The 27,558-nt window shown below is 37.9% G+C and overlaps 1 protein-coding gene across 6 annotated transcripts in view; it reads right to left on the bottom strand.

Moving 5' to 3' along the window:
- RBMS3 (RNA binding motif single stranded interacting protein 3) overlaps window positions 1–27,558 on the bottom strand; it is a 725,792-nt gene that overhangs the window by 118,820 nt on the left and 579,414 nt on the right. For all 6 annotated transcript variants that reach the window (XM_021678925.1, XM_021678924.1, XM_021678926.1 and 3 more), the window contains exon 7: window positions 15,926–16,032. In XM_021678925.1, coding sequence (XP_021534600.1) covers window positions 15,926–16,032 — 107 coding nt within the window. The remainder of the gene's footprint in view (window positions 1–15,925; window positions 16,033–27,558) is intronic.

Raw genomic sequence — 27,558 nt, 5'->3', positions numbered from 1 at the left:
TAGTATATTTTATTAAATAAGCCAAAAATTCAGCAGGAGAAATGATACTGGTAGCAGATTTCCTTTCAAACAGATGTTGTATCATTAAAAATAATCCCCATTTGGAAAATAAATAGACATGACATGAAATTGGAAACCAAGGACTTAAGCATTTGAGTCATAAGAAACACATAGCAAAGCTGGCTTTCAGATTAACAAACCCTGAGTTGTGTTGATGATATTATGAGAGTTATAATAATGGTTAATACTGGAGTGATTATAGTTTTCCAGGAACCGTGCTCAGTGCTTTACCCTCACTGCTTCATTTAATCCTTCCAATCACTAAATATGCCCTTTTAGCCATTCTCATTCTACTGATGAGGAAACTGAAAAACTTGCCCAAGGTTTGTCACTCAGCTCAAAAGCTGTGGATTTATGATTGAAATGCTCAAGTTTGCCCCCTAACCACAAAAGTAGACTGTCTGATAAAATATGAAGAACAGCAAACAATACTGAGCACATCATAGATGCTGACACACACGATTCCTTAAAATTCAGAAAGAATTGTTATTCTCACTAGGTACATTAGAGAAGAACGCAAGATTTACTCTATCACACCCAAGCTCCAGTTGCTCCTCTAAATATTATTCTCTGTGCCACTCCATGCCCAAGGGCATAGGGGCCTCTACTGGACAAGGAACAAGGTGGGGCTTTTCAACTCGGGGGTGATTTTTCTGGTTTGTAAATGCATATAAATCAGTTTCTCAGTTACCTACCCCGAAAAACACGATCAATCAAACAGTTAATGGTTAGTAACAAGACAAGTGTGCACTGACATTCTTGTGGCTGCTTTTGTTATTTTTATTATTTTTTTGTTGGCTTTCATTTTCTTTCACTGTGCTATAGTGGTATGGAGATAGTCACAGTCAGTGATTGCACTTGCACGATACTAAATTATATCCTACCCATCATTTAATTGCCTACTTTATAGACAGAGAGGATCTTTGCCATTTTAGGTTCCAAAGGGGTGGGAGAATCTGTCTGTATGTTTATGTCATGTCCATTATGTCCAGTCTGGTTCCTCCCACATACGGTACACTCAGTAAGTGCTCATCGACTGACTGGATGCTTTTTGTTTAAACTGCTTCTTCATTTTCAAAAATCTATTTCGAACAGAATTCTTCTCTTAGAAAGATCGTTTCTACAAAAAGTAGTCATATATTGAGAAAGTGAGAAAGCGAATAGGAAACACAAGGAGATAGAGGGGTTCTCACTGTGTCTGAACATTTCTAATACACATTCAGGGCAAGGGGCATTCCTTGCACCTCATTATGTCCTGGGGACACAGCATAAAGTATCAGTCATGGAAGAAGCAAAGGCTTTATGACAACAAGAGTACTGGGGATTATAGTGATGGAGACACAGTTGAAATTCAGAATTATGATGCCAATTCTGTGTGTACTCACTTTCTTTCAGAAAAATAAAACAAAAGCAAACATAAAAATTAAGACATAGCCCTCAAAGGAAACGTTTATCTTGAGTGGGAAAATAGGATGTCTTATTTTGTTATTGAGTATGGCTATCTATCTACTCAGAAATCTAAAAAGGCATCTTTGTCTCAATCATAAGTGGATTTAGTCAGAATGAATAATTACTCCTAATACCTTGAGGCATTATGAGGAGGAAGCTGGATGTTTGGAATCAAGTTTATCAACTTTGCCTGCACTTGGCTATGGACTTCGTTACAGTATGAGAAATCCCATTCTCCCACATGATCTTTGCAGGCTTTCATTCACTTACTGGCACTGAAGAGAATTTTTATTAATAGTAGCTGTGAATGGACAAGAGTTATAAAACTTTACAGCACAGGGGAAGTTTTCATCCATCACTGAAAACAAGTTGATTTCAGGTCTGAGAATAGATAACATATTATCTGGGTTGTAGGTTGTAACAGATCATTTAGCTTAAGTTGGCTGTGATAAAACTGATAACCTTAGCCCTCAGCTCACTAATAGTGGATTTTGTGGGTGCCCTAATGAGACCTAATTTAAGGAAATTAAAGTATATTCTGTCAATTTATTCCACCTCTTAAAGGTTTTCAAACGCACATGTCCAGGTAGAGCTACACTATTTCACTACAGTAAGGAACACAATTTACATCTGGTTTGTGTGAATGGTACCCCTGGTATTAGGAAGTGCATGTACTGTATCCCTATACCCAAAGGCTTGTGTCTTAGGCAAATAGAAATGCACTCAAATAAAATGTCTTTGAGATATAATATATCATCCTGTCTCATCTAAAACTTGTTCCTTACTCGGGAATAGTATTCCTTAGCATTCCTAGAATGCATCCTAAAAACGCCTACTGGATTTTCTCTCCAACATAAACTTGTAAACTATTCCTGGGAACCTGAGTGCTGATTGTTAACAATATTATTTTAGGCCCCGTAGTTCATCTCCATATGTAGACTGTGAAGACAATCTCATTAAATGTTTTGTTTCCACAGTAAGGAAAATATCTTCAGAGCATCACATAAAGAGAACATATTTGTTATTGCTTATTGTTTTGAATTTGACTCTAACAGAGAACTGTAAATCATATAAAAGCAAGAAACACCATTTTATTGCTTTTAGTTTTTATAATAAAATCTTGGCATTTCTTCACTAGACATTTGAATATTTTGTTGGGCTACTTCTTGTTCAATTGCCCTGTCTCTTGTGTCATAGCCAAAATACTATTTCTTGGAAGTTCAATTCCCGAAGCAATTGTTATCAATGACATTTACTGACTCATTTACTATAGGGCTTGGAAAGATCTTATGGAAGCTAGACTAGAGTTTTGAAGCCAGTGAGAAATAGTTTGTTTCTGATATTTGCACTATTTAAGGATAATGTCCCAGCATGAAAACTTGGGGAAATATCACCATCGTCTGTGATTTGACACACAGCATTTACTTATATTTGAAAATTCTGGGGCGCCTGGGTGGCTCAGTTGGTTAAGCGACTGCCTTTGGCTCAGGTCATGATCCTGGAGTCCCAGGATCGAGTCCCGCATCGGGCTCCCTGCTCAGCAGGGGGTCTGCTTCTCCCTCTGACCCTCTTCCCTCTTGTGCTGTCTCTCATTCTCTCTCTCTCAAATAAATAAATAAAATCTTTAAAAAAAAAAGAAAAAAAGAAAATTCTGAAGGAAATCTAGAGACTAGTCACAACAAATATCAACATAAAGTAACGTCAAGGTTTGAGTGACTCTAATCATCGTAGTAGAAACATGCATCTTTTGATTTAAGCCATTCATCTTTACAACATAGTTGAATATTTTTGATCAGCTGTGCAAAATATTTGGGTACCAAACAAATTTAGTGGCTTTTTGGTAGTCATTGGAAAAGCATTCTTTGGAAATACAGAAAGAAGTAACAGGAGTTCTTCTTCATGTTCCTGATTTATATATAGATGTGTGTGTGTAATTATACATATTATTGAAATTATATATATTTATTTGCTTGTTTTTAATTTTTTCATTTAAGTAGAGTTGACATACAATGTTGTATTAGTTTCAGGTGTACAAAATAGTGATTTGACAAGTCTATACCTTATGCTATGCTCACACATGTAGCTCCCATCTGTCACCATACAACCCTATTACAATACCGTTGACTACATTCTTTATGCCATAGCCCTTTATTCCTGTGACTCCTGATATATTTTTGATTCCTGATTCCCGATTCTATTCCTGATTTCAGACCAGTCATTTGGGAGAGCATTAACAAGATCAACTCGGGAAACATTTTGCCTGAAGTAAAGAATATGGCCTCAGCTGCAAGGGGATATCTAGCCAGTGCATTTCTTGATAGTCATAGTGATGATAAAGTGAGACCATTTCTGAACTAGGGGTGACATTAAAACATTGCATCACCATTATGGCAGAAGCACTGGCCACTCAGAATGTAAATGCCGGAGTAGGATCCTGGGAAACTCCTGCTATACCAGCTAGCACCCCATTCTTGTGAGATCATAAGAGGTCCTGCAGGAGGCATCATAGAGGAAGGGGTGGAGGGGTTGCACTGAAGGATTAGTGCCAGCGGTTACTTATTTAATGAAACAAATATGTCTTACTATTTTAACAAGCACACTGGCTTTTCTGATATATGGAAGTTGAATATGAGCCCTATGGTTGGCTCAAGTATCTCTAGGACAGTAGTTCTCAAAGTGTGGGCTAAGGACACCTGAGGGTTCCTGAGATACATTTAGGAGATCCACAGGTCCTCCCTTTTCCAATGACATGTCTATGTGGAGTTAAGATCTTCTTCACATGATTAAACCAAGGAGAATATTGCAACAGGTTGAATGCTGATGCAGATATGCAAATCTGGTCATCTTTTATTAAGTCAGGCATTAAAGTGATTTGCAAAAATGTAAAAGAGCACTATTCTCAAAATTTGAAAGATACAATATTTCCTATAAAAATATAAGGATTTTGTTAACATGGGATGGGCTTATTGTTTTTTGATGAACTAATAAATAATTTTTAAGAGTACAGAGAGATCCTGAGACCAAAGAGTTTGTGGATTGCTACATTAAGAAGTAAAATGATGAGAACCATAGAACACTGGAAATGAGAGGCCTAATAGCCCCAATCTCTGATCATTCTGCTTAGAGTTTTGGTTGTCACTTGAGAGATTAGTTAATAACTTTAAAATATCCCTGTGTATTTCACTTATGCAAAAACATGTCCAGCAGCATATATTTGTATTTCAACACCTTGCTAATTTACACTAATTTATGTGTATAGTTTTCAGTACTAGATTATTTTTTTGTAAAGAAGTACATTTCACTAACTATGCTAAAAGAACTGTTATCAAAATGCCCTCAGAAGAGAATAGCATTACATAATAAATTAAATTTTATTAGCTTATCATTTGTGAATGCTTTAGGTACTTCTAAGATAGTTAAACATTTCAGGAGAAATCCATTTCACATTATCTTTTTTTTTTACCTGATGTTCAAGAGAGAGGCAGAGAAAACATAAGCCTCATTCTGTGCTATTATCCCAAATGCTGAAGCATCAGAATTGAAATTATCATCTTACATTTTATCAGACAACAGTGATTGAAATATTTACCATTATTTTATGTAACAAAAAAAAACTCCAAAAAGCAAAAAACAACAACAACAACAACAAAAACAAAACCCAAAAAGCATGCAAACAAGTAAAAACACCCAAAATGATCTTCTTAAAACATTGGGATGCCAAAGGGCTACAAAGAAAATGGAAAACAAGGAGGAGAAAAATGGCAGAGGAGTAGGAGACCTAAATTTTGTCTGGTCCCAGGAATTCAGCTAGATAAGGATCAAACCATTCTGAACAACTATGAACTCAACAGGAAATCAAAGAAAAGAATGGCAGCAATACTCTGAACAGAAAAGCGACCACTTTATGGAAGGTGGACATGCAGAGAAGTGAAGCGAGGCGATATTCAGGAAGATAGATGGCGGGGCGGGGGGGCCTCCATCAGCCGCTACTGGCAAGTGATAGAGCAGCAGAGCACAAAATCAGAAATTTTAGAAGTTGGCTCCACTGAGGGACGTCGCTCCAGTGGCTAAGCAGGGGTGTAACCCTCGCTGGGACAGTGTGGTCTCAGGACCCTCAGGGTCACAGAAAGACCGGGATGCCTGAGTGCGGCCGAGCTCCCAAGTATCAGAGCGGGGAAGCCGGCTGCAGACACAGAGCCAAGGTGCAGGGTCTCAGCTCGGGATTGCCATAAACTGTGATCCACAGCACAGTCGGGCCACTGCTCTTCCAGCAGGGACCCAAAAAGTGGCAGATCCGGAGAGACTCCCCTTCCTCCCCCAGGAGAAGCGGCATGGGAGTGCACCACAGGGATATGCTGGGTTTGGAGACTCCAAACGAGGTCATGTGCCAGAGACAGAAATGCTTGGTCACAGAGCCGGGTGAGCACGGAGTGCGGCCGGAGACCGGGAAGACGGGAGTGACTGCTTTTCTCTGGAGGCACACTGAGGATTGGGGCCCTGAGTTCTCAGCTCCTCCAGGGCAGAGATTGGGAGGCTGCCATTTTCACTCTCATCCTCCAAAGCTGTACGGAAAGCTTGCAGGGAACAAAAGCTCCCGAGAACAAACCCGAGCAGATTACTTAGCGTGGACCCGGCAAGGGCGGGGCAATTCCACCTCCAGCAAAGACATTTGGGAATCCAAGGTGATATTCAGGAGGCTAGATGGTGGGGGAGGGGGCCTCTGTCAGATGCTTCTGGCAAGGGATAGAGCTGCGGAGCACAAAATCAGAACTTTTAGAAGTTGGCTCTGCTGAGGGACCTCGCTCCAGTGGCTAAGCAGGGGATGGGAACCCTTGTGGAACAATGTGGTCCCAGGACCCTTGGGGTCACAGAAAGACGGGGGTGCCTGAGTGTGGCAGAGCTCCCAGGTATCGGAGCAGGGAAGCCGGCTGCAGAGATGGAGCCAAGGAGTGGGCTCTCAGCTTGGGGTGCCATAAACCGTGATCTGTGCCACAGTCAGGCCACTGCTCCTCCAGCAGGGACCCAACAAGCGGCAGATCCGGGGAGACTCCAGGAGCACACCACAGGGATCTGCTGGGTTTGGAGACTCCACACTGAGTTGGGTGCCAGATATAGAAATGCTTGGTCACAGGCCGGGTGAGCACAGAGTGCAGCTGGAGACCGGGGAGACAGGAGTGATTGACTGCTTTTCTCTGGCAGAGCACTGAGGAGTGGGGACCCAAGTTCTCGGCTCCTCTGAGGCAGAGATTGGGAGGCCGCCATTTTCACTCTCGTCCTCCAAAGCTATATGGAAACCTTGCAGGGAACAAAAGCTCCTGAGAGCAAACCTGAGCAGATTACTTAGCCCAGACCGGCAAGCACAGGGCAATTCTGCCTCCAGCAAAGACATTTGGGAACCACAGCAACAGGCCCCTCCCCCAGAAGATCAGTAAGAACCACCACCCAAGACCAAGTTTACCAATCAATGAGAACAGCCGAACTCCAGCACTAGGGCAATACTGCACATAGAATTGATGGCTTTTTTCCCATGATTCCTAGTCTTTAAAAGTTAATTTTTTTTAAACTTCTTTTTTTGAATTTTTCTTTTTCCCTTTTTCAACCAACATCTTATCAATCTCATTTTTATTTTTCATTTTTAGAGTCATATTCTAGCCTTCGTAGCAGTTACCCTTATTTTTGGCATACATATATATATATATATATATATATATATACATATATATATATATATATATGTATAAGTTGTTCTCTCTTTAAAATTTTGAGATAGAGTTTCTTCTAACAGATCAAAATATACCCTAAATCTCTAGTGTATGGCTTTGTTCTAGTCTCCTGCCTGATCACATTCTCTACCTTTTTTTTTCTTTTTTTTATATCCTCTTCTTTCTTTTTTCAAACGACTTCTTATCTTATCAATTCCTTTTATAAAATCTTTTATAATTTTCATCTTTACATTCATATTCCATCCCTTCATCATATTAACCCTTATTTTTGTACATATATAAGTTTTTCTTTCCTTAAAATTTTGGGAGGCACTTTCTTTTAACAGACCAAAATACACCCAAAATCTAGGGTGTGGCACTGATCTATGCACCAGCCTGATCATATTTGAACATATTCTGTTTTTTTGTTTTGATGTGTTTTTGTTTGTTTTTATCTTTTTCTCTTTTCTTTCTTTCCCTTTCTTTTCCCCCGGCTTCAGGTCTTTTCTGATTTGTTTAGAGTATATTTTCTGGGGACGTTGCTACCCTGTTAGCATTTTGTTCTCTCATTCATCTATTCTCCTCTGGACAAAATGACAAGCGGAAATAATCACCTCAACAAAAAGAATGAGAGGCAGTACTGACTGTCAGGGACCTACTCATTACGGACATTGGTACGATGTCAGAACTAGAGTTCAAAATGATGATTTTAAGGGTACTAGGTAGGTTTGAAAAAAGCATGGAAGTTATTAGAGAAACCCTTTCTGGAGAAATAAAAGAACTAAAATCTAACCAAGTCAAAATCAAAAAGGCTATTAATGAGGTGCAATAAAAAATGGGGGCTCTGACTGCTAGGATAAATCAGGCAGAAGAGAGAATTAGTGATATAGGAGACCAAATGATGGAAAATAAGCGAAGAAAAAGAGACATAAACAACTACTGGATCACGAGGGCAAAAATTGAGATAAGTGATACCATAGGACGAAACAACATTAGAATAATTGGGATCCCAGAAAAAGATGAAAGACAGAGTGCGGCAGAAGGTATATTGGAGCAAATTATAGCAGAGAACTTCCCTAATTTGGGGAAGGAAACAGGCATCAAAATCCAGGGGACACAGAGAACCCCTCTCAAAATCAATAAAAATAGGTCAACACCCCAACATCTAATAGTAAAACTTACGAGTCTCATAGACAAAGAGAAAATCCTGAAAGCAGCTTGGAAGAAGAGATCTGTAACCTACAATGGTAGAAACATTAGATTGGCAATAGACCTATCCACAGAGACCTGGCAGGCCAGAAAGGACTGGAATGATATATTCAGAGCACTAAACGAGAAAAATATGCAGCCAAGAATACTATATCCAGCTAGGCTGTCATTGAAAATAGAAGGAGAGATAAAAAGCTTCCACAAACAAAAACTAAAGGAATTTGCAAACACGAAACCAGCCCTACAAGAAATCTGGAAAGGGGTCCTCTAAGCAAAGAGAGAGCCTAAAAGCAACATAGACCAGAAAGGAACACGGACAATATACAATAACAGTCACCTTACAGGCAATACAATGGCACTAAATTCCTATCGTTCAAGAGTTACCCTGAATGTAAATGGGCTAAATGCCCCAATCAAAAGACACAGGCTATCAGATTGGATTAAAAAACAAGACCCATCAATATGCTGTCTGCAAGAGACTCATTTTAGACCCAAAGACATCCCCAGATTGAAAGTGAGGGGATGGAAAACCATTTACCATGCTAATGGACACCAAAAGAAAGCTGGGGTGGCAATCCTTCTATCAGACAAATTAGATTGTAAACCAAAGACTGTAATAAGAGATGAGGAAGGACACTATATCCTACTTAAAGGGTCTATCCAACAAGAAGATCTTACAATTGTCAATAGCTATGCCCCTAACATGGGAGCAGCCAATTATATAAGGCAATTAATAACAAAAGCAAAGAAACACATTGACAACAGTACAATAATACTGGGGGACTTTAACACCCCCCTCACTGAAATGGACAGATCATCTAAGCAAAAGATCAACAAGGAAATAAAGACGTTAAATGACACACTGGACCAAATGGACTTCACAGACATATTCAGAACATTCCATCCCAAAGCAATGGAATACACATTCTTCTCTAGTGCCCATGGAACATTCTCCAGAATAGATCACATCCTGGGTCACAAATCAGGTCTCAACCAGTACCAAAAGACTGGGATCATTCCCTGCTTATTTTCAGACCACAATGCTTTGAAACTAGAACTCAATCACAAGAGGAAAGTCGGAAAGAACTCAAATACATGGAGGCTAAAGAGCATCCTACTAAAGAATGAATGGGTCAACCAGGAAATTAAAGAAGAATTAAAAAAATTCATGGAAACCAATGAAAATGAAAACACAACTATTCAAAATCTTTGGGATACAGCAAAGGCAGTCCTAAGAGGAACGTATATAGCAATACAAGCCTTTCTCAAGAAACAAGAAAGATCTCAAATACACAACCTAACCGTACACCTAAAGGAGCTGGAGAGAGAACAGCAAATAAAGCCTAAACCCAGCAGGAGAAAAGAAATAATAAAGATCAGAGCAGAAATCAATCAAATAGAAACCAAAAGAACAGCAGAGCAGATCAACGAAACTAGGAGCTGGTTCTCTGAAAGAATTAACAAGATTGATAAACCCCTGGCTAGACTTATCAAAAAGAAAAGAGAAAGGACCCAAATCAACAAAATCAAAAATGAAACAGGAGAGATCACAACCAACACCAAAGAAATACTAACAATTATAAGAACATATTATGCGCAACTATATGCCAGCAAATTAGATAATCTGGAAGAAATGGATGCATTCCCAGAGAGTATCAACTACCAAAACTGAGCCAGGAAGAAATAGAAAACCTGAACAGACCTATAACCACTAAGGAAATTGAAGCAGTCATCAAAAATCTCCCAATAAACAAAAGCCCAGGGCCAGATGTCCTCCCAGAGGAATTCTACCAAACATTTCAAGAAGAATTAATACCTATTCTTCTGAAAATGTTCCAAAAAATAGAAATGGAAGGAAAACTTCCAAACTCATTTTATGAGGCCACCATTACCTTCATCCCAAAACCAGACAAAGACCCCATTAAAAAGGAGAATTGCAGACCAATATCCTTGATGAACATGGATGCAAAAATTCTCACCAAAATACTAGCCAATAGGATCCAACAGTACATTAAAAGGATTATTCACCACGACCAAGTGGGATTTATTCCTGGGCTGCAAGTTGGTTCAACATCCACAAATCAATCAATGTGACACAATTTTTTTTATTAATAAAAGAAAGAACAAGAACCTATGACCCTCTCAATAGATGCAGAAAAAGCCTTTGACAAAGTAGAGCATCCTTTCTTGATTAAAACTCTTCAGAGTATAGGGATAGAGGGTACATACCTCAATATCATAAAAACCATCTATGAAAAACCCACAGCTAATATCATTCTCAATGGGGAAAAACTGAGAGCCTTCTGCCTAAGGCAGGGATATCCACTATCACCACTGTTATTCAACATAGTATTAAAAGTCCTAGCCACAGGGGCGCCTGGGTGGCTCAGTCGTTAAGCGTCTGCCTTCGGCTCAGGTCATGATCCCAGGGTCCTGGGATCGAGCCCTGCATCAGGCTCCCTGCTCTGTGGGATGTCTGCTTCTCTCTCTCCCACTCCCCCTGCTTGTGTTCCCTCTCTCGCTGTGTCTCTCTCTGTTAAATAAATAAATAAAATCTTTAAAAAAAAAAAAGAAAGAAATCCTAGCCACAGCAATCAGACAACAAAAAGAAATAAAAGGCATCCAAACTGGCAAAGAAGAAGTCAAACTCTCACTCTTTGCAGATGATATGATACTTTATGTGGAAAACCCAAAAGACTCCATCCCAAAACTGCTAGAACGCATACAGGAATTCAGTCAAGTGGCAGGATATAACATCAATGCACAGAAATCAGTGGCATTCCTATACACCAACAACAAGACAGAAGAAAGAGAAATTAAGGAGTTGATCCCATTTACAATTGCTCCCAAAACCATAAGATACCTAGGAATAAATCTAACCAAAGAGGCTAGGGATCTGTACTCAGAAAACTATATAATATTCATGAAAGAAATTGAGGAAGACACAAAGAAATGGAAAAACGTTCCATGCTCATGGATTGGAAGAACAAATATTGTGAAGATGTCAATGATACCTAGAGCAATCTACACATTCAATGCAATCCCCATCAAAATACCATCCACTTTTTTCAAAGAAATGGAACAAATAATCCTAAAATTTGTATGGAACCAGAAAAGACCCCGAATTGCCAGAGGAATGTTGAAAAGAAAAGCAAAGTTGGCAGCATCACAATTCTGGACTTCCAGCTCTGTTACAAAGCTGTCATCATCAAGACAGTATGGTACTGGCACAAAAACAGACACATAGATCAATGGAACAGAATAGAGAGCCCAGAAATGGACCCTCAACTCTATGGTCAAGTCATCTTCGACAAAGCAGGAAAGAATGTCCAATGGAAAAAAGACAGTCTCTTCAACAAATGGTGTTGGGAAAATTGGACAGCCACATGAAGAAGAATGAAACGGGACTATTTCCTTACACCACACAAAAAAATAGACTCCAAATGGTTGAAAGACCTCAATGTGAGACGGGAGTCCATCAAAATCCTAAAGGAGAACACAGGCAGCAACTTCTTCGAACTCAGCTGCAGCAACTTCTTCCTAGAAACATGGCCAAAGGCAAGGGAAGCAAGGGCAAAAATGAACTACTGGGACTTCATCAAGATAAAAAGCTTTTGCACAGCAAAAGAAACAGTTAACAAAACCAAAAGACAACTGACATTATGGGAGAAGATATTTGCAAATGACATATCAGATAAAGGGCGTATCCAAAATCTATAAAGAACTCATCAAACTCAACACCCAAAGAACAAATGATCCAATCATGAAATGGGCAGAAGACACAAACAGATATTTTTCCAAAGAAGACATCCAAAAGGCCAAAAGACATATGGAAAAGTGTCAACGTCACTCGGCATCAGGGAAATCCAAATCAAAACCTCAATGAGATATCAGCTCACACCACTTAGAATGGCTAAAATTAACAAGTCAGGAAATGACAGATGTTGGTGGGGATGCAGAGAAAGGGGAACCCTCCTACACTGTTGTGGGCATGTAAGCTGGTGCAGCCACTCTGGAAAACAGTATGGAGGTTCCTCAAAAAGTTGAAAATAGAGCTACCATATGACCCAGCAATTGCACTACTGCGTATTTACCCCAAAGATACAAATGTAGGGATCCGAAGGGGTACGTGCACCCCGATGTTTATAGCAGCAATGTCGACAATAGCCAAACTATGGAAAGAGCCAAGATGTCCATCGACAGATGAATGGTTAAAGAAGAGGTGGTATATGTATATACGATGGAATATTATGCAGCCATCAAAAGGAATGAAATCTTGCCATTTGCAATGATGTGGATGGAACTGGAGGGTATTATGCTGAGCAAAATAAGTCAATTAGAGAAAGACATGTATCATATGACCTCACTGATATGAGGAATTCTTAATCTCAGGAAACAAACTGAGGGTTGCTGGAGTGGTGGGGTTGGGAGGGATGGGGTGGCTGGGTGATAGACATTGGGGATGGTATCTGCTATGGTAAGTGCTGTGAATTGTGTAAGACTGTTGAATTACAGACCTGTACCTCTGAAACAAATAATACATTATATGTTAAAAAAACAAAAACAAAAAAGAAGAAGAAGATAGCAGGAGGGGAAAAATGAAGAGGGGGAAATCGGAGGGGGAGACGAACTATGAGAGACTATGGACTCTGAGAAAGAAACTGTGGTTCTAGAGAGGAGGGAGGTGGCGGGATGGGTTAGCCTGGTGATGGGTATTAAAGAGGGCATGTACTGAATGGAGCACTGGGTGTTATACACAAACGATGAATCATGGAACACTACATCAAAAACTAATGATGAATTGTATGGTGATTAACAAAACATAATAAAGGTGATTTGGTTTGCCTTCTAAAAAAAGGAAAAAAAAGAAAATGGAAAATAAGACCATCCATCAGAAATTGAGTTCAAGGGAAGATCTATGTCTCAGTCTTAACACTGGAAGGACACAAAGAAAATCTCTCCCAAGAATCTGACCCATAGTCCTTGCTTTGGTTAGAGTTTCAATTCATGCAGTCAGTGTGGTCAAAGACCTTAAACAGAGAATGTAGGTAGTTTCCCCAGGTGAGTAACAAGAGCAAATGCAAATTGTCTTATAATAATGCCATTGATTAGAAGAGGAGAACCAATTTCAGAAGTGTTAAGATGTGGAAAAACAATGAAAACATGTGTCTTAGAAACAATGAAATACAGTAATTAGAATTTCCTGGTATATAAATATTAATTAAATATTGCTTACATAGGAATAATTTGCTTTATGTCATACTTTATCAACGATGCTAACATAATGTACTCTAGGAAGCATAATGCAAGGGGAAATAGAAGCAAAAATATATATTATGATGGGCACACAAAGTTATGCAACATTCAGAATGTCTACCCTAAGACCACAATCAAGGTGTAATAATTAATATGCTTATCTCAAAATCAAGATATCTGACAAACATATTTTTAGTGCACACCACTTCTTTTCCTAGTTTCTTTCCTCTGAATGTGTCTACATACTTGGAATACCTTTTTATGGGTCACCGATAAATTTACCCTCGATTTTCACAGTTCAACAGGAAAATGTAGAACTCTTAAAAAGCAACTTTTGAAAATAGAGATTAGAAATATATGTTTAAAACCTATATTTAAACTACAAGATGCTCTGTGTGCTAAACTTGACTCCACAATGCTTCTGTGGCAATAGTACACATGGTCTTTATCATGATCTCAATCTAAAGCCCTAGATTTGTATGTGTCAGCTTTAGTCTATATTTCTCTTATGTTTATTGGTTTGGTTTCTAAGAAATGTAGATTCAAGGGCAGTGTCTTGCTCAAGCTGGCATCCTTTTTGTGGGTGTGATAATTCAGGTTCTTATGGGGACAGGAACTGAGGTTTTGGTCTTCACTGCCAAGTCATCTAATTGACCATCAAGGTTCTTGGTGATGGTCTATGATCCAGAAATCTCTCTCACCAGCGAGCATTTGACCCAATAGAATTTTAAGATCAAATGAGTCTTTCTAGACTATAGATGTTTGGAATCGGATGGATGTCATAATGAGTGTTCTCAGAAATCAGCTGTCTTCCAGGGGCAATGGGGCTAAATGCTGATCACTAACCCTTACCTAAAAACACAAGGGTCATTCCCTTTCCTCTCCTTTTTTTGAACATAACACAAATAGCCTTTCTAAATTGAAGTTTTCAAACTTTCCTTTTCATTAGTTTCAAGTGTTCAGTGGCGATTCTCTTTTTCATGTCTTAAAAAAATGAGTTATAGATTATACAATATTTGAACATAACTATACAATTTAAGAGGGGTTTTGAGACCTGCATGGAAATACTCAAAACAGACAAGTGTTAGAAACTAAAAAATGGCTAAAGGTTTTGCTGAGGAAAACCCCACCCTCTTTTCCTTCCTTACAACTGTTAATGATGCATCAAGTGGGATGCCTCTTAAATGAGAAATGGAGAAGTAGGTGCTTTGAATAGAAATAGGAAATAAAGCTCTTCTGTTGAAATTAAGGCCTTGGTACAAAATAATGTTTATTCAAGTCATTCAAGCAACTCCATTCCATTTCACAAAGAATAAAAAGACCCCTTAGAAGCCCAGACACCTTTTCCTTGTCTTCTTTTTTTTTTTTAAAGATTTTTATTTATTTATTTGAGGCAGAGAGAATGAGAGACAGAGAGCATGAGAGGGAGGAGGGTCAGAGGGAGAAGCAGACTCCCTGCCGAGCAGGGAGCCCGATGCGGGACTCGATCCCGGGACTCCAGGATCATGACCTGAGCCGAAGGCAGTCGCTTAACCAACTGAGCCACACAGGCGCCCCTTCCTTGTCTTCTTACAACAAAAATAACCAAAAGGAATTAATTCCCAAGTGTCATTGGATGCATAAGCTTGCTTTTCTACTCTCTTGTGTTAAGAGGGTAAATGGATAATTAACTGCTCAGTGCTTTTCTTTTTGTTGTGAAAAACGAAACCCTGTGTATGTGAAATTTCTCCCTTTTTCTTGACCAACAGAAAATGCCATTTTTATATTGTTATATACATATATAAAATACATATCAACACATTTATGAACAAATAGGAAAATGCATAAATACACATATATGCGCAAGTAGAATATCTCAATGGGAGAATAAAATAAATCTAAATTTGTGTTTTTTCCCAAACACATTCAACTCTCACTATTGATTTCATTGAAAATATTTCTTGGCTACTATACAATTATGGATCAATTCTTTGTGGATAATTCTTTCAGTGAGTATATATTGGGTTAAGGCTTGGTTAAAGACAGAAGACTTATTGTAGTACAGAACTGAGGTCAATTTTGAAGTCCTACACTCCTCCTCAAGTAATTTTATCCTGTGCACATTAATATAGGCCTACTCATTTGCCCCCTTTGAAGCCATGTGATTTTCTACAGGACCTGATTTCATCAGGGTCCCAGATGTCTGTCTTGCCACCATTCTGAGGGATATCCGCTGCTATATTTCTGAGCAAAAGTCAGTCAGGACTCACCTCTCCTTCCCTGGGCCAAGGCCTTCCATTCTGGGTGTATTTGCTTTGATTCTGTCGCTTCTTTTGTCCTCCATCAGCGAATTTGCACAGTAAAGGCTCACTAGGGGCTGGGAAGATAAGAAACCAATTCTACATTAGCAAATCCCCCTAAAAACAAGTGATTATTTGAGTCACAGTAGTGCTTTGTAATGCCTATCTTTTGAAGTTGTCTTGCTTCTGGAGAGATATTTGGCCCCCTTTTAGTCTCAATTATGTTGGCTGCTATTCTAACGGGGCTTCAAAAAAGTACTGGCAGACCACAAAAGAGAACAAAAAATATTGTTGAAAAAATAATCAGTTGAAGCAGAATGTGAACTTGCCTTAAAAGTAAAGAGGGGAATGTTGACTCCTTCCAGTTATATTAATGCTAAAAACCAGACAACGGGTCCAAAATGGAGTCACTTATGCTAAGCTCCATGTCACCAAACCAAGACCTAACTTAATTACAGTTTTGGCTCTCCCAGAAATGGAATTTTAAAACAGTCAATCAGGAGCCACCTGATCAGCACTAGTGAGGTAATTTACCTGATAGACCCCTGCCATCCCCTAAAGAAAAGTGACCTTGCCACAACCAATCCACTTTTTGCCACTACAACTTTCTTGTTCCTGCTACCTCTGCTATAGAAGCCTCCCATTTGCACAGGTCCTCAGAGCTCCTCTCTACCTGCTTGAGGAGAGGCTGTCTGATTCACAAATCCTTGAATCAAGTCAATAATATCTTTAAAAAGTACTCAGTTGAATTTTGCTTTTTCACATTAGAAATATATTCATAACCAGTATTTGTGGGTAGATAAATATTTCCCCCTCAAATTAACTATGTTTTCACAGTAGAAACTGTAGGATTCTATTTTGGAAAGAGATCCTTAGGAGCTGCCTTCTAAAAAGGGAACCATTTTGCTAATTACAACCAAATCAGTTTTTTTTTTCTCATTAACCTCTGCAATTTCAAAACGGCTAGAAGCTGATTGTCCATCGAACCCCTTTCACTCCAATTTCCCAGTGAAATCTAGTCAGTATCCCAGGGAGAACAATTATTTGAATATCAAATGAGTCCTCATGATAAAATATAGTCAAAGGAAATGGCTCTTAACAAATGAATCCTGGACTGGGGGAAATGTAGTGGTCCTGGGTGACTTGAGTTGACTTATTTGATAATCTTTTAAAACACAACAGGAAGAAACTTATTCTTTGAGAATCGATGCCCCCTCCAAATCCCTATTTGACTAGAAAAATTGCAGCTTGTTATTATGACAAATATGTTTAAAAATGAATAAAAAGAAAGCCATATTGGTCTAAAAAACTTGATCAATGAATTAACATGGCTGGAAGGATTTTTTTGCTAGTTTATTTGCTTGGATAAAACAAATACAAAGTTTGCAAATTTATAATCTGAAAACTAAAATGGACCCCTTCCTCCCCCACCCCCTGGGAAAATATGTTCTTCTAAAGATTAATTGTATTAATGGTTGAAGGGGAGCAGAATATACCCCTGAAGAATATGCCTCTTTGGCATAAGGATTAATTTAGGCTGATTATTTTTAAGAAACAATAGATGGAGGAAAAGCTCTGAAAACTGACTGGAAGTTACCCTTTTGTAAGACATTTATATTTATAAGGGAAATCTCTATTTGTAACAGTATCTCCCTCTTTGTATGTGGAAGAAAAAAATACTCTAAATCTCAAGAAACTCTTATCAGTGGAGAAGCAAGGACTTAAATCTATGCAACAACCTTACTCTTGTTTACTGTGCTTTTCCTGGTAATCTCCCACAACTGGCCTCCCTGCCCCCTCCCCAGCATCTTCTTCTGTCTTTAGCTGAAGATGGTATTCAAGATGGTGACTTCAGCCATTTCAGGGAGTTACTAGATTTTCCTAGATATCTCCATACAAGAGGTATATATGTTATTAAACTTCTTTTTGTTTTTTTCTCCTGTTAATATGTCTTTATGGGGGGAGGGGAGTCCCAGCCAAGAACCTAGAAAGGTAGAAGGAAAATTATTTTTCCTCCCCTGCATGATCTTAATTCTTTTTTTTGTTTAAGATTTTATTTATTTATTTGACAGAGAGAGACACAGCAAGAGAGGGAACACAAGCAGTGGAGTGAGAGAGAGAGAAGCAGGCTTCCTGCTGAGCAGGGAGCCCGATGTGGGGCTCAATCCCAGGACCCTGGGATCATGACCTGAGCTGAAGGCAGACGCTTGATGACTGAGCCACCCAGGCACCCCATGATCTTAATTCTTTATCCCTCCTCGTATCCTTGCCTTTTGCCATGTAGTATTGTTGAGCCCTCTGAATCTTGGTCTGATCCCATGTGAATTTCTCTAGCCAATGAACTGTTAGCAAATGAGATGCAAGCAGAAGACTAAAATATTTTTAAGCATTGAGTTTTGCTTCTTTTGCTTCTCTGCATAACCACATGAATATCCTCAACCTGGCCTGCTGAAGGATGAGATACAAGTATAGGTGAGTCATCCCTACCATCAGAGCCAAGGCCATCACCTGGACATGTGAGTGAGCTCAACTAAAATCAGCAGAGATACACAGATAACATGCAGTTGACCACAGACCAGGTGAGGTCAGTAAAGATGATCCCACAAATATGTAAGCTAAATAAATCTTTATTGTTTCATATCACTAAATTTTGCAATTGACATACAACATTATAATCTTTTTTTTTTAAAGATTTTATTTATTTATTTGAGAGAGCACATGAGAGGGGGGAGGGTCAGAGGGAGAAGCAGATCCCCTGCTGAGCAAGGAGCCCAATATGGGACTCCATCCCGGGACTCCAGGATCATGACCTGAGCCGAAGGCAGTCGCTTAACCAACTGAGCCACCCAGGCGCCCGCAACATTATAATCTTAATAGATAACTGATATTGTTTTCCCCAACACCCATTCCTCTCCATTTCCACTCCAGCTAGCTTGCTTGCATTTACTAATCTGGATAAAGAAAAAAAAAAGATTATGGAATTTATGAGACTTCCAATTGTCTCCAAAATCAATAGGGAAAAAAGAAATGAGTGGGTATCCACAAATATTTGAAAATCATTTGGCTTTAAGTGGCAGCAGTATTTACTCAATCCTTTTAGTTTACTCTATTAGCAGCAGAATTCTAATAACCAATATTGAAGGAAATACTGACTCAAACAGACAGAAGGTCAGAATTGGTTGGGTGAAATTAAAAATAAATTGTCTTGCCTGCCTATAGAGGAGGCATGGGGGGGTGTAATATGTAACTCATCCTGGCACATAACTCAACCAATGTCATTCCTCATGGAGCACAAGTGCTTCCCAACTGTCTGCTTTTGGGAGCCTCCAACTTCAGTGACTTTGGTGAAGCCACAGAAATCACACAAAGGAAAGGCTGAATCATGAAGTGCCTGCAGACAGTTGCTGCCATGACACTGAAGTAGTCTAAATTCTTTCTCCAGATGAAGAACTGAAAGGATAAAAGCAATCAAGGATCCTAGAACTCTATGCTAAAGAAAATTTCCTGTGAGACTCCAAAAGCATACATAAATATGTGCCTATAATGTGCCTATATATCATTATACATGTATAATCATTCCTCACTATAGGATATTTTCTCTCTTGATATTTTAAAAATTCAAGGTATATTTACTCATTCAAATGGGATGGTCATGCTGACATGTGAGTTTATAACTGGCAATAGTACAAATTTCTCACAAAAGGCAAATAAATCTAGAAATACCTTAAATTTCCTGCTGAAAAAAAATGCAGACTCTGCCTTTTATTCTTCTTGGGATAATAACTTCCATGAGTCATACTTTCTACTGTCTGAGGCAGGATTCTCTTTATTGTCTCCTAAGATGGATTCTTTTTGAGTATATAATATACTGATTCTAATAGTCTAGAATATGATAATGACTTCTCTTGAGGTCATTCATGTTTCTGTAGGCTTTGTCACTTAGTTTGGGTGCATTTCAGTGTTTAGCAGTCTGGTTTAGCAGTCTGCTTCCTGGCTCCCTGACTTACTAACTACAAGACACCAGACACCTTAAAAAATTTTTTTTAATATTTCTGTGACTCATTTTCCTCACGTATGAGATGAGGGTAATAACGTTACCTACCTCAGGCAGCTGTTGTGAAGATTAAATAAATTCATGTGTGAAAAGTGTTTAAAACAGCGTAAGGTACATAAACGATTATTAAATCCACATTAGCTACAACTATCACTATTGCTTAGTATCTTTATTAGCCACTGCCCATGTATCAGCTATGAAACAAAGTTACTTAGCAGAGTCAGAGTTCAGAGTGTTTAATCACCGAGGCTTATTGTTCCTCAGCTCTGTCCCACTCTAACTCCATGGTTGGTTTGGCCACAGAACTTGCAACTGACTGCCCTCCAAGAACAGTGAAAAGATTTGAGAGGATCCATGTTTCCAAGATGGCTCTTGCTAACTGCAGCTTGTCAATGGACCATCCGTCCAGCTTCCCCTCCTGAGTCCGCACCAAAGTTCGACTTCCAATATCCCCTGAGTATGATACAAGTCATGTTTTCTTATGTATGTTAACATTCCATTGCCTACACTGAATGCTCCCTGTTCCTTTTTCTACTGTGGTTTTAAAAAAAATTATTCTTACTACTATTTTTTGTTACTCAATTGCTAGAGATCTATTGGCTGTTTAAATCCATCAAATCTGTATTTTACTACTAGGATAAGTACTGTGCTGTCTACACATGGGCATTGCCACCCCAAAATGTGTCTCTTTGGCATGTATATACCCACACACATATATATTTAAAGACCTTCTTGGTGAACCCTTGGAAACTACGGAATTAGGGGAGCAGCACTGGCAGGAAAAGAAAAGCCTCTGAACAAATTATTAACCTTAGGATTTCTCCTATCTACTGGTATAGAGAAATTTTATAGAAGCCTCTTTAAAACAAATATTACCAAATAACAATATTTTAGCTTGCCAAGGATCAATTATACATAGACGATGAGAGTCTGGGTTGTAAACCTACCTTGAAATTTTTCATTATTGAAAAAAGAACTTTCAAAACAATATTTTTAACACTAAGGGAAACTTAAAAAGCCATCTCAACTGAGATGTCTTTGTGAGTTGTGTCTTACAGTGTCTTAGAGGCTTCAAATCTTAGCCACCCTGGTATTCGAAGATCTTCATAAGCCGTTAGACTATGGATGTTGGTAGTCACCTATTTATATTTATTGATATTACTATGTTGAAACATCCTTATTACCTTCTTGATTTGAAGATGATTATGATGTGGCACAAATTTTTATTAAATGAAGTAAAAAAATGAAATCCCAGAAACAAATTTTCAAATTTATTTAAATTAAAAATTAAAAAAGGATGGAATATCCATAATATTGTCCTTGAATTTAGGCATGTAATTCTGATTTTTAGCTTCCTGGGGAGGTTGGGGGATGGATTTCATTGAGAGTGTAAGAGAAAACAGTCAACTAGATGAATTAAGATTTATATAATCTTCTAGTTCTCAGGTGATTTCTAAATATCTAAAGATAAAATCCAAACTCTACTATTAGAAGAGAATTTTTTCCCTTGATCCTATCTTTTGCCAGACTCCTCCCACGCCTGTGGCCTGCAGTCTCCTCACCCCTATATGCCTTTCCCCATGCCTGGAATTTCCTTTCCCAGCTTCCCCACCCACCCACCCACCCCCCCCATTTACACACCCTCCATCTGGCAAACTACTAATCAGCCTTCAGAAAGCAGCTCAAATGCCATGTTCTTCAGAAAGCCTTCCTTGACTCTACTTCATCTCACTTCAGAGAGAAATTACCTAGTGCTTACTTGGCAGACTTTCCCAGGTTGAATGCTGTTTCTGTTTGTGTTAAGTCTTTTAACAGTAGCAATTAATTTCCAGGCTTGAGTTTGAAAGTATTGTAGCAAAGGTCAGGGTGAAGTTTATATATGCACATGTGCATGTGTACACACGTGTGTGTGCATATTGTTAACAGCATTTTGCACATAGGTTTACATAATACTTGAAAGTGATGCTATTCAAAGTGTGGCCCAAGGACGAGCAGCAATAGGATCAGTACTTGGGAGAATATTAGAAATGCAGAATCTGGGCCCTTCCCTAGACCTACCTAATCAAAATCTGCATTTGAACCAGATCTTCAGGTGATTCTTGGGCACATATCAGTTTGAGAAGCACTGATTTGATTGTGCCTGGTTTTTTAACAGAGGAAGAAGGAATATATCTTAGATGTTAAACATGAATCCTCTGAATAATGAGATGATTTCAGTATTGCACAGAAATATTATATTGTCTACAATTTCCTTATTGCAATATTATGCTACCAATTAATTTTGTTTAGTCTCTTTTCACAGTAGTTAAAATACAGACTAAGTGAAGAAGAGGCCTTTGTGGAAGTGAGATGCAGTTATAAGCCACAGATTGTAATGTGCTGGAAGACATTATGGTCTATCATGAAAATGGAGAGTATTTAAAATAATTATAACAATGCATGGCGATAAAGTTGCATGGTAATTATGAAGGAGTAATTACTGTTTGTTTGCTTGTGGAGTATTTCTAGTCTTCCAAACTTTGTATTAAACATGAAACATTCAATGCATGAACCGATAAGATACTCTTATGGCTTACAGGATTTGTTATTTTAAACAAACAAAACAACACCACATATTTTACCTAGTAAAATTAATGTAAATTTTTTAAAATTTTTATTTGAAACTTAACATACCTTGTTCTTCTCTTCCCTTCTAGTTTGATGGCTTTCTTGAAAGTTGTGCTTGGATTCCTTTCTTTCTTTTTTGTGTATCTATTTACAGGTTTTTGATTCTGGCTACCATGAGATTCATATATAACATCTTATGCATATAGTAGTCTATGTTAAGTTGATGGTCACTTAAGTTTGAACCCATACTAAAAGTACTAAATTTTTTACTCCCCACACCCGTGTTTTATGTATATGATGTCATACTTTACATCCTTTTATTCTGTGAATCCCTTGACTGATTTTTGTAGATATAATTTATTTTATTGCTTTTGGGTTTTCACCATACTGGTTTTATAAGTGATTAATCTATTGCTTTTATTATATGTTTGCATTTACCTGTGAAATTTGTTCTGTTCATAATTTTCTTATTCCCAATTATGGCCTTTATTCCCACTAATTTCCTTTAAGATTTCTTGTAAGCCTCGTTTAGTGGTGAAGGGCACATGAAACATTCTCCAGAATAGATAACACATTAGGCCACAAAACAAGTCTCAATAAATTCAAAAAGACTGCAGTCATATCATGCATCCTTTCCAGCCACAACAGTGTGAAACTAGAAATCAATCACAAGAAAAAATCTGGAAGAACACGAATATATAGAAGCTAAATAATGTGCTACTAAACAATGAATGGTCAACAAAGAAATCAAAGAGGAAATTAAAAAACACATAGAAACAAATGAAAATGAAAACACACCGGTCCAAGATCTTTGGGACTCAGCAAAATTGGTTCTAAGATGGGAGTATATAGCAATACAGGCCTACCTCAAGAAGCAAGAAAAATCTCAAACAACCTAACCTCATACCTAAGGGAGCTAGAAAAAGAACAAACAAAGCACAAAGCCAATAGAAGGAAGGGAATAATAAAGATGAGTGCAGAAATAAATGATATTGAGACTAGAAAGCCAATAGAACAAATAGTGAAACCAAGAGCTGGGAAAACACAAACAAACAACAGAAACTTAACATGGCTTCAGTTTTATGATTCACTAAGAATGTTTACTAACATCATATTCTACAAGTAGTTATTGACATACCTTTTAGCTTCTGTATATTAATAGCAGAATTCCTGCTGTCCCTTAGAGAAGTGAACATTTTCAGTATTTTGCATTCAATTTATTTAAATTTTTCAAGTATTTATATTGGATTGTGGTGACGGTCTTTTAAAATATCTCTTATTACCATAACTTACAGGTCTGGTGATTTAAATACTAAATTTAAAAATTCCTCCCCTCAGATAGATTATAAATTTTACTTCAGGAAACAAAAAGGGAAGGGTGGGAGAAGCGTAGCAGAAAAGATAAGCTAATGACAAGAGAAGCAGTTTATTGGAGGTGAGCTTATAAAATCTGGCATTGAGTGGAAGAATGAGATAAAAGAATTAAAAAGAAAGAATTCCAAGAAATAAGTTAAAATATAAAATTTTAATCTAGAAACTACCTTTTATTTTTTTTCAATGTGTGGACACGGATCCATTTTCTTTTCTTTTCTTTTTTTTTTAAAGATTTTATTTATTTATTTGATAGAGAGAGACACAGCGAGAGAGGGAACACAAGCAGGGGGAGTGGGAGAGGGAGAAGCAGGCTTCCCGCGGAGCAGGGAGCCGGATGCAGGGCTCGATCCCAGGACTCTGGGATCGTGACCTGAGCCGAAGGCAGACGCTTAATGACTGAGCCACCCAGGTGTCCCGACACGGATCCATTTGCAATTAAAAAACCAAACCAAAACAAAACGGAACTATTCGTGTGATATTCAGGGTGCCTTGTACATTAAAAAGCTGTTTCCTACTAGAGAATTATAAAAAATGATACTAAGAGGCACCTGGGTGGCTCAGTTGGTTAAGCGTCTGCCTTCGGCTCAGGTCATGATCCCGGGGTCCTGGGATCGAGCCCCGTGTCAGGCTCCCTGCTCAGGGAGGGAAGTGGTCACAGCCTAGAGGAGGAGAAAGACAAGCAAAAGGAAACCTCTAGCAGCTTGCCGTGAATACTATAATAGGAATATGGATAGGTAATTTGAAAGCATAAAATACATATCAATCTCTAGCACTACAGACACAGAGTGTAAATCAAATCCAATACCATAGAGTTTTAGAAAGTCACAGGTCACAAGCATGACTCTGCCCATGCCAACTGCCAGATCATGAATGAGCACATGAAGGACTAATACCAAGTGTTATCTAGTCTGGCTAAAAACAGGCTTTTATGAAATGTTTAGCAAATGAAAATATGAATGAATGAGATGGACAAAATGACAGGATTTAGTTGAAATACTTTTAGAACACCTGAGGCCATATAGATCTTAAATTGAAAACTGGCAGCTTTCCAACAATAAATACGAACTTAGAGCTTTTGCCTTAATTCTCCACAATCCTTAAGCTTCCTGCTGTCTTATACCTGACCGGCAACCCTCATTTCCTTCCAGATACAAACAGCATCATTAGTCTGTAATGGTTTGGAATAAAGAATAATGATGTAAAAATGATAGATGTGTCTTTCGAAATAACTCTCTGTTGGGCGCCTGGGTGGCTCAGTCGGTTAAGCATCTGACTCTTGATTTCGGCTCAGGTCATGATCTCAGGGTTGTGAGATTGAGCCCCATGTCAGCTCCGAGCTGGAGTTTAAGATTCCTTCTCTCCCTCTCCCTTTGCCCCTCCCTGTGCACACATGTTCAATCTCTCTCTCTCTCTCAAATAAACAAATTAAATAAATAAATAAGTCTGTCAAAATCCATGTCCTTAATTTCATGACTAATTTAAAAATACTTGCTGTATTTTTGGATAAGTTTCACAGCGTCCTCTGATTAGTCTGTAAAAGATTTGTTACTTTCTATACTCTATTCATGATAGACTTTATGTGCATATATGTATGTATGTATCTCTAACTCTGTACATATTTGTATACCTCTATCTAAATCATCTTTCTGTATGTAGAGTAAGCAAGTCCCAAACTTAAACTACAATTTATATGGCAAACATTACTTTAAGTTTACAACACAGTATTATTATATTTTGGAGTTAGAAAGCCTTTTACCTATGAGAAAGTGGGCTATTTGCTTACATTTCCTTTTGACATCCAGCATCTTGTTTACCATTTAATTATGTTTTGTGGACCGTAATAAGTTAATTGTAGTTATTTGGATAGTTCTTAGTTGCAACAGACTTCTATCCTGGAAGGCATATAGCCTCTGTCATCTGATCTTAAAATTTATTTAATTCAAACCTTTTATTTTGCCAAAAAGGAAAATAAAAGTTTAATGAATTGTCAGCTAATTTGTGGTAGCTGGTGGCAAAGTCACACCCAGAATTGTGTTCTCTGGATTTCTAATCAAACATTCTCTGACTGCTTACTTTCTACCTTCCTTACTATTGGAGGTAAAAGGAAATGAGTGTCAAGCAGTTCTTATGATTGACTTCATAATTTGGGGATGGAGCAAAAAGATTGAATATTCGTTAAGATATGATTACAGTGGTTCTCTACCCACAGGCTAGAGTTACAACTGAATACTAGGCAACCAATAAGATTTCCTAAGATGATTTACACTGCCATTCTAATAGCAGTTTTTTAACAGAATAAACAAATCACATGAGTCATATTTACAAGTGTCAGACACATCTTTATTCCTATCACTTAGGCCAAAATGAGCACAGATATATAAACCAAAAAGGTAGAAATAAATAAAAAGTTAATAAAACTTAAATGAAGTGTGATTTGCAGGTACATTCCCAATTTTATCCCTCAGTAATGGATTAATGCTTGTATTTAGTTTCAAATATAATTCTCTACAATGCAGAACAGCCTTACAGAAGAGGAAAATGCCCCACAGTGATAATAAAAGCAGAGAATAGCTGTTTGCCTAGACATAAGACAGAGGAAATCATTTTTTTGATAAGTTATATTATAGCCTAAGTAATTATCTCAAGTTCACCTCTCTGTTTTATGTATTAAAACACTGTCTTTTTCTGTGTTTGTAACAATTCTTTGCTAATTCTTTTCATATAGGAAGAGATTATTTTTAGAAGAAAAACTAAGCCCCATAGGGGGAATAAATTAGATGAGAAAGTTAATGTTTAATATAGATGGGACACAGGGTATATATTTGAAGGTTAAATTTGGTTCATTTTATAAGGAATATGACTAAAACATTATCTGTGCTGAATAAGCACAATGGTTTGACACGAAGAAAGTGGAACGTATCAGCACTTCCCAAAAAGCATCAATTTGCTTACTTACAACTGACTTACATACCCAACTACCAACTGGGGAGCCTCCTGTAGTTGGAAAACAAACCATTAAGGGAAAGGTTTCCAAGATAAAGAGCCTTTAAAAATAAGAGAATCTTATTTATTGACCAAGAGGGGCCATATCTGGTCTTGCTTCATATTTCCATATTTCCATGGCACTGTACTTGACTCTGATAGAGCTCTTTGCATACTGTATGTAATATTATTATATACTCAATGTAACAATGCACTTTTAGAAAGAGGTACAAAGAAGAAAAAATATAGCTCTAATCTCATAGTGCAGAAACCCATTTGATATTTAAAATGAATAAACACATTAATAGAAGAAACATTATAAAGTAGTAAATTCAAACTATACAAAGGTTAAAAGTAAAAAGCACAAGACCTCAACTCCCCCACTCCTTTTTTTTTTTAAATAATTCCTTCCAGGAAAGTGCATAAATATATATCTACTAATCCACTTGGTCTAGCTGTTTTTGTTTTGTTTTGTTTTGTTTTCAATTCCAAAGGGGGCACTATTGCTCAATATGTTGGTTTTGTTGTTTGTGTTCCTTAATTATGCATGAAGAGCTTTCCATATTAGCACATATCACCCTTCTGA

This window comes from Neomonachus schauinslandi, chromosome 1 (genome assembly GCF_002201575.2).
Source record: "Neomonachus schauinslandi chromosome 1, ASM220157v2, whole genome shotgun sequence".
In the NCBI taxonomy this organism is placed as follows: domain Eukaryota; kingdom Metazoa; phylum Chordata; class Mammalia; order Carnivora; family Phocidae; genus Neomonachus; species Neomonachus schauinslandi.
This window is presented reverse-complemented; position numbering and strand designations above follow the sequence as displayed.